Source organism: Xenopus tropicalis, chromosome 4 (assembly GCF_000004195.4).
Source record: "Xenopus tropicalis strain Nigerian chromosome 4, UCB_Xtro_10.0, whole genome shotgun sequence".
NCBI classification, from domain to species: Eukaryota; Metazoa; Chordata; class Amphibia; order Anura; family Pipidae; genus Xenopus; species Xenopus tropicalis.
In genome coordinates, this window is record NC_030680.2 from 40,030,698 (window position 1) to 40,046,535 (window position 15,838).

Consider the following 15,838-nt stretch of genomic DNA (forward strand, 5'->3'; position numbering starts at 1 on the left):
TATCTTCTGACTCACCAAATTTCTGTATAACCACTTTGTTACACATACAAGTATGGGATCTAAAAACTCAATATCCAGAAAATTCCACCTCCATTTTATTAGAAATAATTCTAATACTTGGAAACAATTTTCTTTTTCTCTATAATAATAAAACATTACCTTGTACTTGATGGTAGATTGTACTTGAAGCTGCATACATTTATAATGGTGGCAAAACAGTATACTGGAATGATTTAATGTTTACAATAAATCATTACATTAGTATAACATATTTGGATCATCATAACAGAAGAACACTTATCCAGAAAGCTCAAAGTCCCAGGCATTCTGGTTAATAGATCCCATGCCTGTAAACCAGTTTAATAAGATCATCAAACAGTTGGCAGCACTTCAGGAAACATTAAAACCTAACTATAAATGCTAAGCCAGTTATTTAAACAGTCCCCTTAAGTCTTACAGAAGTAAATATAGAGGCATACGAACATTGAACAGAACACGACCAAAATAAAAGAATATACAGTGGTGTAACTATAGGGGTGCAATTCCTACATGGAGGAAAGGGTGCCTGAAAGAGACAGATAAGTGAGTGTGTATGCATTTTTTATACTGGTGTATATGTATGTATATGTATGTATGTATATGTATATATATATATATTCCCCAACAGTAAGTGCTGACCCCTATCCTACTATGTATGGGGTCAAAGTGTGCGTTTGTGGTGCCTTGAAGGATGTGCAGCACCCAATACATGTTTGTAACTAGAGAAACACAGTGTAGTGACAGGGTGTGTTTGTAGCCATTTAGTTTATTTTAGAATACTATAACAGATATATTAGATGTCGTTGCACTTGGATAATAGTGAAAACATGTATCTGTGTGTTTTGTATAAAACAAAAATAAATGTGGGGCAACTGTGGCTGGAAAAAAAAGTCAGGTTATAAAACCTGCACCCGAGCGTATTTCATTCATTCGGATGCAGGCAAAGGTAGGAGCATATGGCGATATTTTCGGCAATCATTTTTCCGCTTGCCGAAAATATATGTGTGGCATCAGCCCAATTGTTTTGCTTGCAGCTGTCTGAAAATTATCTAATTATTGATTGGTTGATGTGGGTTACTGCCCAGCAGTAACTCTGCCTGGTGTTTATAAACAAGCCCCATTATAGTTTGTGGTAAAATAGAAAAAATATAATTTACAGCTTATGATTTGGAGTCTCATGCCACATAATTTAGGTAATCATATGCAGATGGAAATCGAAGTATTTAGAAGACCTGTATCATACATATTTATGTATTTAATGCTGTTAATTGCAAATTTTGATTACCTTTTGTGAAAACCTTGCAAAAATCACTAAAATTAGCAAAGATATGCAGCTAAGACAAAGACATGTTTCCCTGTGGTGATTTTTTTTTTACTTTACTAATCTTTTTTTACTTTTAGGGTCTTACTTAGTATACACTTCAGCAAGTGAAAGTAAACAGCTCTTCTGTCACAAAAGAAGTGCACTATTCATATTTGGTTTCTAAATGCTATGTTAGCAAAGGTTTGTGCTTTACATTTTGTGGCACTGACAGGACTTATGTCAGGCAGCAGCTGTAAGGGCAAACAAGGTTTTGAGCTGTATTAAAAGGGGCATAGATTCACGGGAGGAGGGTGTTATTCTTCCCCTTTACAGAACGCTGGTAAGGCCCCATCTAGAATATGCTGTGCAGTTTTGGTCTCCAGTGCTCAAACGGGACATTATTGAGTTAAAGAGGGTCCAGAGAAGGGCAAATAAGCTGGTAAAAGGTATGGAAAGTCTCAGTTATGAAGAAAGACTGGCCAAGTTGGGTCTGTTTACACTGGAGAAGAGGCCTTTAAGAGGTGACATGATAACTATGTATAAATATATAAAGGGATCATATAATAACCTCTCTAATGCTTTATTTAGCTGACACGAGGGCACCCACTCCGATTAGAAGAAGGGAGGTTCCGTTCAAATATTTGGAAAGGATTTTTTACTGTTAGAGCTGTGAAATTGTGGAATTCTCTCCTTGAATCAGTTGTACATAACTGAGACTTTCCATACCCTTTACTAGCTTAGTTGCCCTTCTCTGGACCCTATCTAATTCAATAATGTCCCGTTTGAGCACTGGAGACCAAAAGAAGGAGCTGTATGGCTTTTTAGCAAGTGAGGGAATACAGGGTTATGGGATATAGCTCTTAGTACAAGTTGATCCAGGGACTGGTCTGATTGCCGTCTTGGAGTCAGGAAGGAATTTTATCCCCTCTGTGGCAAATTAGAGAGGCTTCAAATGGGGTTTTTTTTTTTTTGCCTTCCTCTGGATCAACTAGCAGTTAGGCAGGTTATATATAGGCATTATGGTTTAACGTGATGGACATACGTCTTCTTTCAACCTGACTTACTATGTTACTATGCAGTAGGAGCCAAAAATATCAAAACTCAAATATACAAATTATATTTTGGAGTGACTAATGGCATATACTCTTCAATCATACAGTTCCAAAATGATCTATTAAGGGCAGATGTAAAATTCACAGTACAGTGAGCAAAGTGCAAAGTCTCCAGAATTCCAGCCTTGCTGTGGTCACTATAGGAAGTTGTGCCTGGCACAGCTGTAGCCAATGCATAAAGATGAGCAAAACTGTGTTTGCATTTTAACTCCAAATAGATGAGACTGTGCTAAAAATTAGCCCTTACAATAATTTAAGATCAGTTCATATAATTTCTAGCATTTGGCATCTGACTTATTACCATCCCTTATTTAGGTGCACGCGTGCTGTGGAGATTGACTGTGGAGATGCTGGTGGTGGTAGCTCTAGGTTCCTCTGCATCAACAGGCACTATTGTGCTCAATTCAGAATAGGAACTAGAGACAAGAAGGACTAAGCATTGACAAGCGTAATAATATTATTAAAGGAGAAGGAACGGCTAGTAAAGAGTTAATCTCAAGCTGCAGGCATACCTTCAGTTGTCTCAATAGTGCCCTTAAGTCTCCCCATATTTCACCTGTTCTGAAGATCAGAAGCCAAACAGGAAGAAAAAACGCTGAGCTGTGATTGGCTCAGCTCCACATTCCTAAGGGGGTGGAGTGAGTTCTAAGCATCTAAGCTGTGTGCCTGTGGCACATGAATTACAGACCAGAAATCTTTTTTCAGAGAAGTCAGTGCAGCGTTTCTGTGAGTGCTTATGGCTGTATTTACATAGACCTTTCTGATAAAGCTTACTTAGCTTTTACCTTTCTTTCTCCTTTAAGGCAAGGAGAGCCTTTCATACAAGTGCCTTTATTGAATGTGATTTTTTGTGCAATAAACAGTGCGGTAATTCATGCAACCACAACTGTCCTTGCGGTCATAAATAACTGTTTTGTCTTGGGCCCAAGAGTTAGTAGGTAATAGGTTACCATAAAATGTAGATTTGCAGAATTAATTTTCAGAGGCTTTGTAGAAAAGACATTTTAGTTTCGTAAGACATTAAAGACATAAGAATCTTCATGATAAATTACAATATGGGGGTACCTACATATCAAGTCAAAGTGAAACCAGTGGGACAACTGGCTTTCCTTCAAAAATGGTGGATTTGTCTCTGAATCAACAAAAGAGTTAATTTCAGTAGCCTATCTGGAAGAGACACTACCCCTTTTCGGAATTTGAAATAACATCAAAGGATGCTCTTGTTCCCTCTGAAAGAATCTACTGTTGTATAAGGGCTCTGGCACACGGGGAGATTAGTCGCCCGCGACAAAACTCCCTGTTCGCGGGCGACTAATCTACCCGAGTTGCCATCACCTGCCATTCCACCGGCAAAAATGTAAGTTGCCGGTGGGATGGCACACGCGGCGGCACGATTTCGGCAAATCGTCAAAGTTGCCTCGCGTGCATTTTTCGGCCGCCGCGTGTGCCATCCCACGACTTACACTTTCGCCGGTGGGATGGCAGGTGACTAATCTCCCCGTGTGCCAGAGCCCTAAAGCATCAGAGAGTTGATTGTATGGTCCCTTAAAGGGTAGTAATTATATCTACTGCAGGTGCCTATTCTCCAGTGTAAACAACACCACCCTTTCTTCATAATAGAGATACATTATACCCTTTATCATCAAACCACCTCTTCTCTGGACTTCCTCTACTTCAGTAATAGTATTTCTATTGAAGGAGACCAGAGAAGTACTGCAAATACTAGATGGGGTCTTACTGGGGATTTGTAAAGGATTACTCTCTCCTGCCATTAATTTTTACTCATTTTAATATCAGATAATGCCTTGCAGACCCTGCCTACTGCTAACAGGAATTGCTTGCTATAGATGCGTTATATACTAATCAAGAATTTGCCAAAATTAAGGGTATAGGTGGCCGGCATATTTAAGAATCCAAGTGCATAGCCGCATATTAATCAACACTAAGGGGCAGATTTATCATAATGTGAGTTTAGAGCTTAATATATAAAAACTCACCCATGTTCTATTCATTCCAATGGGATTTTTAAAAGCGTATACTGTATATACTCGAGTATAAGCCGATCAGAATATAAGCCGAGGTACCTAATTTTACCTAAGAAAGCTGGAAAAACGTATTGACTCGAGTATAAGCCTAGGGTGGGAAATGCAGCAGCTGCTGCTAATTTTCATCAAAATAAAATACCAATAAAATTACATTAAATGAGGCATCAGTGGGGTATATGTTTTTAAATATTTATCTCAAATAAAAACTGTAAACTAGCTCTGTAAGTGGAGGGTCAACAAAAACAAATGTTTTATCAACAATGATACCTTAATAGTACTACCCCCCTTAGCTCAATCAGCAACCAAGCTAAAACACAAAGTTAAAATCCTTCAAAACTGTATATATAGTTTATATGAAATATAAAGTGCAATGTCTAGTGCAGAATGGGACAGGTGAGGACGGTAGATAAAGATGAATTTGGGAGCAGGCCAGGGCACTGGAGGATCTGGTTGCGGGTGGCTTAATTTGCACACAAAGGACAGAGGGTGCTAGTCTGGAGGGACCCATGGCACCCGACTCGAGTAAAAGCCAAGGGTGACTTTTTCAGCACATTTTGGGGGCTGAAAAACTAGGCTTATACTCGAGTATATAAAGTATATCAATAGGTTAAAGTGGGTTAAAGTAAGAACTCACCATTTGAAAAAATCCCACAGGAATGAATAGAACGTGGGTGAGTTGTTATGTATCAAACTGTAAACTTACATTTTAATAAATCCCACATGAATTTTTATTGTGTTTTTATATTGTAAGCTTTTTTGGGCAGCACCCACTACCCTTGTATTGGTTATCAAATGCTTTTTGTATACGCCCATTTAATCTACAATGCTGCAAAATATGTTGGGGTTTTATAAATACATGTTAAATAATATAATTATTATGACTATAGCATTTAATAATAAAGATATTATTCATATTACTAATAACAGTATTATTCTTATTTAATTAGTGAGGAAAGTTCTGTGCCATTAACAAAAATATAGCTTTCTTACAATACCCTCGTCATTAATTTTAAATTAAATACAAAGAGACTCAATAGAGAACCCTGAGGCAAACCAATAAGACATTTATGCCAATGAAAAGCCATGCTCTGCACACAATCTTTTATACAGTTTTCTATTCATGTGCAATAAGAATCAGCAAAATCAAAAGCTTGCTGCACTTCAGCTTCACCACTGTATTGAAAGCTTTGGCAAAATCCACCACTGTCCAAGTTCCAACTTACTATCATAAAAAGAAAGTACATTTTAAATATGTCTGACCTAATCTGTTGTTCATAAAGTCATGTTAATTTCTACTTATATATCCATTTTTTATGACATTAACCTTACAAACCTTTAATTAACTTGCATACAACAGATATCAAATTTGCAAGCCAATAACTGGCAAGTTAAAATCATAATCCCTTTTTAAATAAATATTTAAAATGTAAATATTGCTTTCCTGCAACCCACTGGAACCATACTCCTTAAAGGAAAAGTAACACTAAAATTTTTAAAGTTAAAAAAATCTATTCTACCCTGCCCCAATAATTGCTCTATCCTGCAAACCACTTAGTATTTTGAATGCTTTATTAGAAAATACCTGATAAAACTTGGCTTCCGGTCAACTGAAATAAGGCGATACGGCGAAGGAAGGAGCAGCATCCACTATGCGACAATCGATTGATCAAGCCTAGCCTTCTTTCTGTATAGGAAGGAGTCAGGCTAGGCTTGATTAATCGATCATCGCATAGTGGATGCTGCTCCTGCATCGCCTTATTTCAACTGACCGGAAGCCAAGTTTTAGCAGGTTTTTTTAATAAAAAAAAAATTACTTTACCAAAGACTTACTGAGCTCAGGCAGCACATCTCTCCCAAGTCTCCTAGCCTGCTTCCGTTCCGCTCCCCCTCCACCCCCCTTCCCTTTCTCTGTGCAGCGCTCCTTGTAACAGACATGCAGATGCAGGGAAAGAGGAGAAAAGGTCCGTATCCTATCCCTCTCCTTTCCCTCTCTGTGCCAGATCACTAGTAGCCCATAAATCACTTTAAAAAAAGGCTCGAAGAATGCACTAAATCAACTTCCGGATTAAACCGGAAGTCTACCCATAGCCGTATCGCCTTTTGAGCTTGGCCCAGTAAGTCAGTGTAATTTATTACAAAACCACTTACAATATTGCATTTTTTTAATGTTACAAAAAGTATTTACTTAATAAAAGTATTTAGAACTGATATATTTAAAGTGAAAATTTTGTGTTACTGTTCTTTTAATATTTCTCAATAACAGACCATTCTACCAATTAGTTTAGACCTAAAGTCTCTATGTATGCTTACTCAGCCATGACCTTGTATTAGCTTATTCATTCCTAAGTTTTGCCTTACCCAGAGGTACCAACAAGAATCGTAGGTATCCTAGCCAATCAGAAGATCTTCCAGCCAAGTTTGTAACATATGTTCCAAGCAGAAAACTAAGGAAAGTGTGACTTCCAACACACACTACCTTCAGGGGCCGTGGTGGTCCGGGTGCTGTGTGACAGCTGCATAAGAAAGACAAAAAGGGTAGGTTCAATATTAACTTTTATAGTATGATATAGACAACAATATTGTAAGAAGAATATGCTTCATAGGAAGTATATTGACAAAGAAATAATGCAAATATTTCCCCCACTCTAAGGCAAATTAAAGAAAGCTTTATAAGGGGCTTTTGCCTTTTCCTGCATTAACTAGCAGTCAGCCAGTGTTCCTTTAAATCAAAAGGTTAAACTCAATGGAAGTGTATTTTTCAAACCGCTGTCAGTGTAAATACCTGGGGTTCCCAACCTTTCTTACGTGAGCCACAGTCAAATGTAAAAAGACTTGGAAAGCAACACAAGCATCATAAAAGTTAAGATTGGCTATTAGGTAGCCTCTATGCACACTATCAGCTTACAGGAGGCTTTATTTGGTAGTAAATCTTGTTTTTATTCAACCAAAACTTGCCACCAAGTCAGGAATTCAAAAATAACTACCTGGTTTGGGGGCACTGAGAGCAACATCCAAAGGTTTGGCGAGCCACTGGTTGGGGATCATTGGTGTAAACAATACAAGGGTTTACAGCTTGAATCTGGGGTGTGAACGATGCAGGGGCCAGTTAATCTCAATATTGATACCCAGGGCCGCCCCGAACAGGTTATTTATATGTGCCCCCGAATGATCTTGCTGTGGACAATAACTAGTCAGCAGTAATTAATAAAAATATTAAAAATATTAAGTATTTTAAATGGGGGGGGGTCAGTGAAGATTATATGTAAGTTACATGAGTTTCTTTGAAAGTAGCGTACGTTTTAGCACACGTTACGTTAATTACGTAAGTGTAGGGGCCCAATAATGTTGCTGCGAGGCCCAGTAACCGGTCATTTTACTGCTGGAAATGACATGTATAAGACATTAATAAAATTTAGTAAATAGCTCTAAAATGAACAGTTGATTTTTCACTATAATAAGCAGTTGAAATATGAAATAAGCCAAATGGATACGAGCAGAAGGGCCCATTGACTGGGCCCACCAAGAGTTTTAATGGTATCCCAATGGGCCAGTCCACCACTGCTTCTGCCCCTTCTCTGCATTGTCTTATGCTTGTACGCATGTTACCCAGGTTTCTAGGCAAGTTACATCAGTTACGTAAGTTTCTAGACAACGTGGGCCACCAGTTGGACAGCCCTGGTCTAGTAGATCTTTGGGGGAATTTTCTTTTGCACATCTTGCATATCTGTTATCTAAGGTTAATTCTACATGGAAAGATTTGTAGCTTACCAAAGCATTTTCAAGCAGAAAATCATTCACTTTGTACTGCCCCGTGTTTACTGGTTAATTCAAGTGAATGTGAGCCACAAGAACCAATCATTAGTGCTCTTCAGTCAGCAACAATACACCTGAATAGTGCCCACTTTGACATTAGCTTAGGTTGGCAGGGGCTTCAGACAGCAGATTAAAGATGGTTAAAACCCACTTATGGCAAAAACGCACTAACAAATCAAAAACCTCTGCTTCAAAGAAACCATTTAAAACAATATTTACACATATAGGGCATAATTCTACTCTACAGAAAGAGAGAAAGCTTAGTTTTTAAAACTAGGTTCCCAGGCATAGGATATTCCATGGTAAAATCAACTCCGCAGAAAGACTGGACTGGGTTGGATTAAAAGAGTATATCACTTAAAGGATTACTGCCATAGGAAAACATGTTTTTTGGGTTTTTTTTAAGCATCAGTAAACAGAGCTTCTCCAGCAGAATCCTGCATTGAAATCTGTTTTTCAAAAACGCAGATGGATTTTTGTATATTTAATTTTGACATTTCACATGGGGATAGCCATATTTTGCATTTCCCAGGGTGCCACAGCCATATGACTTGTGCTCTGATAAACTTCAGTCACACTTTACCGCTGAGCTGCAATTTGGAGTGATATCACCCCCCTCCCAGCAGAACAATGGGAAGATAGAAGCTCCAAGTAGAAATTAGAATAGCACTCAATAGTAAGAAATCCAAGTCAGGCTTGGGACTCCTCCAGTTACATGAGAGTAAGAGAAACAATAGGTTAACTGAAAGCAGTTTTAATGTGTCTATTTAAAGGAGCGCTGGTTCCTTCTGAAAGCTCAGAATCAGGCACAATGCACTGCTGCCTACATACTAACAGTACAACTAAAAAAGGAAGATTTATGTACTTACCGTTAAATCCTAGTCGTCAGGGGGACACAGGAACAGTGGGGTAAAGGGTCCCTCCTACAAGGAGGCAGGACACTGCAGTGATGTCAGAACTGTTGCTCCTCCCTCTCTCCTTTTACCCCCCTGCTTAGCCAACAGAGCTCAGTTATTTCCAAAGATTCTCAAACAGGAACGTATAACTTGTCTCAAACTTAACTCATATAACTTACACGCATGGTTGAATGCAACTCAGACAAAGTTCCGGGAGGGAAGTCCTGTGTCCCCCTGACGACTAAAGAGAAAAGGATTTAACGGTAAGTACATAAATCTTCCTTTCTCTTACGTCTAAGGGGGACACAGGAACAGTGGGACATACCAAAGATGCCCAGCGAAATAAGGGAGGGAGGAACTTAGGTAGATACTGCCGCTTGGAGGATCTTTCGGCCAAGGGCCGCCTCCGCGGACAGGTAAGTGTTGAATTGGTAAAATTTGGTAAAGGTGTGTAAGGAGGCCCAAGTAGCTGCCTTGCAAACCTGATCGGCAGATGCCATGTGTCTGTGAGCCCAGGAGGCTCCTAATGCTCGGGTAGAGTGGGCCCGCAACCGCAAGGGAGGCGTCCTCCGTCTTGCCAGGTAAGATCGTCTGATTGCTTCCTTAATCCAGCGGGCTAGCGTGGTCTTGGTAGCGGGAAGACCCTTTCTGGGGCCCGAAGGGAGCACGAACAGGGTATCTGACTTTCTGAAGGATTTGGTGCGCGAGACGTAGGTCCTTAGTGCTCTGACTACGTCTAGGCGATGCAATTTGGCCTCCTTCTCGTTGCTTGGTTTATTGCAAAATGAGGGGAGGCTAATCTCCGTGTTAATGTGGAAGGGGGAGACTACCTTGGGGAGAAACCCCGGGGCGGTACGCAGTACCGCGCGGTCCTCCTGAAATATGAGGAATGGTGGAGAGCACGACAGGGCGCTCAGCTCCGAGACGCGTCGTATGGAGGATATGGCTATGAGAAAGACTGTCTTCCAGGTTAAGACACAGAGATCCGCAGAGTCGAGAGGTTCGAATGGAGGCTCGGTGAGGGCATTGAGAACAAGGTTCAGGTCCCACGGGGGAACCGGGTGTCGGAAGGGAGGCTTGATCCTGGACACCCCCTGTAAAAAGGTGCGTATATCGTTATGGAGGGCTATGCGCTCCTGGAACAGGATGGAGAGGGCGGAGATCTGAGATTTCAGGGAGCCAAGGCGGAGCCCCTTGTGAAGACCTGACTGGAGAAAGTCCAGTACTGTCGGAATGTTGCACTCTCGGAAGTTAAGATCGCGCTGGTCACACCAAGCCCAGTAGCAGTCCCATGTTCTATGGTAAATCCTGGAGGTTGAAGGTTTTCGAGCCCTGAGCATCGTCTGAATGACGGTTTCCGAAAGTCCTTTGTCCCTTAGGATAGAGGCCTCAAGAGCCAACCCATTAAGGTGAAGAGTTGTGGGTTGTGGTGCCGGATCGGGCCCTGGCTGAGAAGGTCGTCTCGCGGTGGTAATGGAACTGGAGGTTCCAGGGAGAGCGCTAGCAGATCTGAGTACCAAGATCTCCTGGGCCAGCACGGGGCGACTAGGATGACTGTGGCTGTTTCTCTGCTTATCTTCTTTAGTACCCGTGGGAGCATGGGGAGGGGAGGGAAGATGTAGGCTAGCCGGAAGTGCCACGGAATGGTCATTGCATCTATGCCGGCCGCAAGGGGGTCCTGGTACCTTGCGAGGAAGGTGGGGACCTTTCTGTTGTGCCTTGTGGCCATGAGGTCGATCTGTGGCATGCCCCACTGGTCCACTAGGAGACGGAATACGTCTGGGTGGAGTTCCCACTCCCCGGGGTCTACTCGGTGTCTGCTTAGGAAGTCTGCTTCCAGGTTTGACACTCCTGGGATGTGTATGGCGGACAAGTGAGGTATGTTGTGTTCTGCCCAGGTCAGAATGGGAGTTACTTCCCTGTTGGCCGCTGTGCTTCGCGTGCCCCCCTGCCGATTGATGTAGGCGACGGCGGTGGCGTTGTCCGTCTGGATGCGCACTGGCTTTAGCCTGAGAAGGTCCTGCCACGACTGGAGTGCCAGACGTATGGCCCTGATCTCCAGAAGGTTGATCGGCAGTTGGGATTCCTCCGGGGACCAGAGACCCTGAGCTGATCTCCCCTGAAAGGTCGCTCCCCATCCCTGGAGGCTGGCATCTGTCGTGACTACTTGCCAAGTCGGTTCTGTGAATGTCCGCCCCTGAGATAGCTGGTGGGGGAAGAGCCACCAGGAAAGAGATCTCCTTGTGTTTGGTGGTAAGGAGATCCGTTGGTGAAGGGATAGTCTGTGCCACTTCCTGAGAATTAGTGACTGGAGTGGGCGAAGGTGAAACTGGGCAAATGGGACTGCCTCGATGGCCGACACCATGAGTCCTAGGACTCTCATGCAAGAGTGTACTGTCGGCCTTGTCGTTGTCCTGAGGCGGCGGATAGAAGCTTGAAGCTTGAGCTGTTTCTCCTCTGGTAAGTAGACCCGTTGTTGTAAAGTGTCGAAGTGGAGACCCAGGAAGGTCATCCGTTGGCTGGGTGATAAGGAGGACTTCTGAAAGTTTATGGTCCACCCGAATTCTTGAAGGGTCTGGATGGTGAGCCGAACGTGGTGTTCGGCTAGTTCCTTGGAACGACCCTTGATAAGGAGGTCGTCCAAGTACGGAATGATAGATACACCGCGGACACGGAGGAGAGCCGCTATCACAGACATGACCTTCGTGAAAACCCTCGGGGCCGATGAGAGGCCGAAGGGTAGGGCGACAAACTGGTAGTGTTGGTTCTGGAATGCGAACCTCAGGAACTGGTGGTGGTGAGGATGAATAGGAACATGCAGGTAGGCATCCCTGATGTCCAGGGATGCCAAGAATTCTGCCGGTTCCATGGCGCGAATGACTGAGCGAAGTGATTCCATTTTGAACCTGTGGTATGAAATCCACCTGTTTAGTTTCTTGAGGTCTAAGATTGGCCGGAAGGATCCGTCCTTCTTGGGTACAATAAAGAGGTTCGAATAGAACCCTTGAAAACGCTGTGTGGGAGGCACGGGGACTATCACTCCCGAATCGGCCAGGGAGTGAATGATTGACAGGAAGGCGTCCCTCTTGGGAGGTTGTACGGGGAGCCTTGACATATAGAAGTGTCTTGGGGGAGGACTCTTGAACTCGAGTCGATACCCGGACGCAATGATGTCGAGGATCCAAGGGTCGGTGGAGTGAGCGGCCCAGGTATCCGCGAAAAAACGAAGCCTGCCCCCTAGGTATACTGACCCCTGTGTAATTGTAACATAGTCAGGAAGAGGCGGCCTTGTCCCCCGTAGGCTTGGCTTGGGGTTTTCGGGGCTGCCAGGTAGATCTGCCCTTGTTGGGAAACCGCTGTTTAAAGGCGGTAGCTGAGCGTGATGGGGGACTCCCCTTGTAGTTGCGGGAGCTCTGGGAGCGAAAGGAGTTACCCTTTCGGGGGTTGAAAGCTGACTTGGGTCTGTTTTGTGGGAGAAGCGTGCTCTTACCCCCTGTGGCCTGGGATATGATTTTTTCTAACTCTTCCCCGAAGAGTCTGGATCCCTTAAAGGGAATGGAAATTAAGGACTTTTTGGAGCTGAGGTCGGCTGACCACATCTTTAGCCAGAGGGCTCTGCGAGCCGCGACCGAAAGAGCTGAGGAACGTGCCATGAGTCTTAGCCTCTAAAATGTAGGAAATTAACTGCGAAGCCTGTGGATTGGAGGCGTCTTGTGTACATTCTAGTAGGGAACTAGCCCACGCCTCAATAGCCCGACTAACCCAGGCGGATGCGAGGATAGGCAGAAGGGCTGAGCCTGAGGCTGAAAAGGCGGCCTTCAGGAAACCCTCAAGTTTTTTGTCAGTAGGGTCCTTGAATGCCGAGGCATCAGGGACTGGAAGGGTAGTGGCCTTGGATAGCCTGGACACTGGGGCGTCGACTACGGGTGGTACGCTCCATTTGTCAATGAATTCCTTAGGGAAGGGGTACTGTCTGGTAAAGCGTCTAGTGACCTGAAACCTCTTTTCAGGTGACTGCCACTCCTCCTGAATCAATGCTTGTAGCTGATCATGGGCTGGAAAGAAGGCCGAGGCCTTGTGGTGCTTTTTGAAGAGACTCTTAGTCTTACCTGGGGTAGAGTCTGCGTCTTCAATTTGTAATACTTCCAGAACCGCCCGAATTAGGTGGTCGACATTAGAGGAAGTATCAGGGGTGCTCTCTGCCCCATCGGAGTCAGAGTGTGCTGAAGAGAACACCTCTCCCTCACTAGCCTCATCCTCAGATAGAGGTGGGCTAGAAGTAAAGACCCTCAGAGTCGGGTCTGGTCTACCAGTATCACGCTTGCGCTTAGCTAAGGGTGCTGGAATGTCGGACAATTTTTCCAACATTTTGTCAATTGTGGAAGCCAATTGAGGTATACACTGTAGACCTGCTAGGGAATTGGATAATGAGACGGCCCATGCTGGCACATCAGAGGAGGCCTGTGCGATTGGGGCCCCTGCAGAGGAAGGGCCTGCTATGGGCTGCTCAATGGGGCCCTGTGAGACACTCTCATGGGAGGCTGAAGCCTGATTGAGGTGCGAGCTGCAGTCAGGGCAAAGTGGGCTAGATTGGCCCTCCTTAAACTTATTAAGGCACTTAGTGCAGGCAAAAAATGACACCATAGGTGAATTTTTCCTGCCTCCCTTAGAAAATAGGTCCCCCCTGCCTTCAGCCATGTGTGTAGGTATAGAAGTTTACTTGCCACCTGGTATCTTAATGCACACAGTGTAGGAGAGAAGGAGAATCAGCAGTGCTGTATCAGAGCAGAACTCGCCTCTGGTTATGTGGAGCGCGCCAAGGAGAGTGACCGCAACCCCAGTGACGCACGATAGTAATGGCGCGAAGAGCAGTTACTCCCCCTCCGACGCGAGTGCGCACCGGTTAGGCGCGTGCTCGTGACGTCATCATTATGCGCGTGCGCGATACTCGCGTCGCGCGTAGTGGCTGAAGGCAGGGAGCTAGGGAGAAGCCTGTTACCTGGTAGAGGAGAGCTAGGCAAGGCGCTTGTCTCCAGCTGTCCGGGGGGCCCAACTCTGTTCCAGGGAAGCGCCTGAATCAGCGTTCAGTCAAACACTTAGGTTAGTGTTGTGCAGAGTGGGAAGTCCCGCGGGGGGGGGCTGACACTTAGAGCGCAGAAGTGTTACTGACTCTGGTCTCACCCCTGTTGTCAGCGCTAATCGCTGACCGATGTTGTCCTTGTGCAGGGCCTGTCTATAGGCCAGTCCTAACCTCCTGTGGCGAGGACACTTGAAAAACTGAGCTCTGTTGGCTAAGCAGGGGGGTAAAAGGAGAGAGGGAGGAGCAACAGTTCTGACATCACTGCAGTGTCCTGCCTCCTTGTAGGAGGGACCCTTTACCCCACTGTTCCTGTGTCCCCCTTAGACGTAAGAGAAAATACATTTATTGATTCAAGAATAAATATTTGCTATGTAAAGAATGTAATTTAGAAATAAGAAGTATACCATAAAAATCATGACAGTATCCCTTTAAAGCCTCCTCCAGCTTTCAGACCTAACAGTGTAGGTAGTGGAAACTTCCCCCAACTAATCTGAATTTCATATTAACTGGTTTTAACCATAGGTATGCATACTCACTGTCTCTGAATACGAGTAAGAATGGCAGTTAGAGCACACTGCACATCGGAAGAACATGTTATACACACACAGAGTTTATGGTGCTGCTGAAATAGATTTGCGACAAACTGCAAATATAAAGAAATAAAGAGAAGAAAAATTAATGCAAGAAAGGACAATAAAAAGAAGAAATAAGGGAAAACAAAAGGAAGGGTGAAAAGAATGTAAATCAGTGGGTAGGTGATTAATATATCATGTGTAGTATACGCTATAATATATATCTGATATAGTTAAAGATATGTAAAGCCTATTTCAAGGGAGGCATCCCACAGTAAAATAGAAGTTTTTCCTTGGGCTGGTACTTCTGTTAGGAGAAAACTGCACTGGCCCATGGAAAAACTACCTAAGCACTGTACCAGCACTGCCTTACCTTCGATTTTAGTTTTTTGGCATTCTGAGATCTCACTGGGTGTACTCTACTTCTGCACATGCACAAACAGGGATTTCTGTATGAGATGCCAGTAGGAAGGCGACTAAAATGCTAGTGCAGTTTTCTCCTAGCACTGGGGAAAAAACACAATCTATTTTACTGGGGGGTACATAAATTTTGGCACCCCCTAAGTAAAATAGACTTTACATATCTATAAGATAGTAAAGTTGTTTTTGAAAGAATATGCTTATTGTGCATGCATTCTTGACTGTCTTTACTTTTAAAGAGAGGAGAGCTCATTAATGAAAAGAGGATGCAGCTCTATGCAAGACTGGGAAGTAGCCGAAATGCACGGTAGATGAGCTGCTTGTAATTTAGAATCTAGAAAGGTATTTTATTTTGGGCGCCATTTAATTTTACAGACTAAAAACAGTTGTTTTTTTTTTTTTACTTATTCTTAAATAAAAAAAACAAAAAAATAAAACTCTTCTTACCTGACCCTGCCAGTCTGAAGTTTGCACTATGATTATGGTTTCTGGAAGAGAATGATCTGAGAGGTTTTGATTTAACTGATCCAGTAGAGTTTTTCTAGGGATCTAATAAAA

At 43.4% G+C, this 15,838-nt stretch overlaps 1 protein-coding gene across 2 annotated transcripts in view; it reads right to left on the bottom strand.

Moving 5' to 3' along the window:
* The window catches only part of pacs1 (phosphofurin acidic cluster sorting protein 1), a 44,762-nt gene that overhangs the window by 11,825 nt on the left and 17,099 nt on the right, over nt 1–15,838 (bottom strand). For both annotated transcript variants that reach the window (XM_002935361.5, XM_031900699.1), the window contains exons 14-16: nt 15,728–15,829; nt 14,825–14,931; nt 6,858–7,012 (exon numbers count right to left, since the gene is read on the bottom strand). In XM_002935361.5, coding sequence (XP_002935407.2) covers nt 6,858–7,012; nt 14,825–14,931; nt 15,728–15,829 — 364 coding nt within the window. The remainder of the gene's footprint in view (nt 1–6,857; nt 7,013–14,824; nt 14,932–15,727; nt 15,830–15,838) is intronic.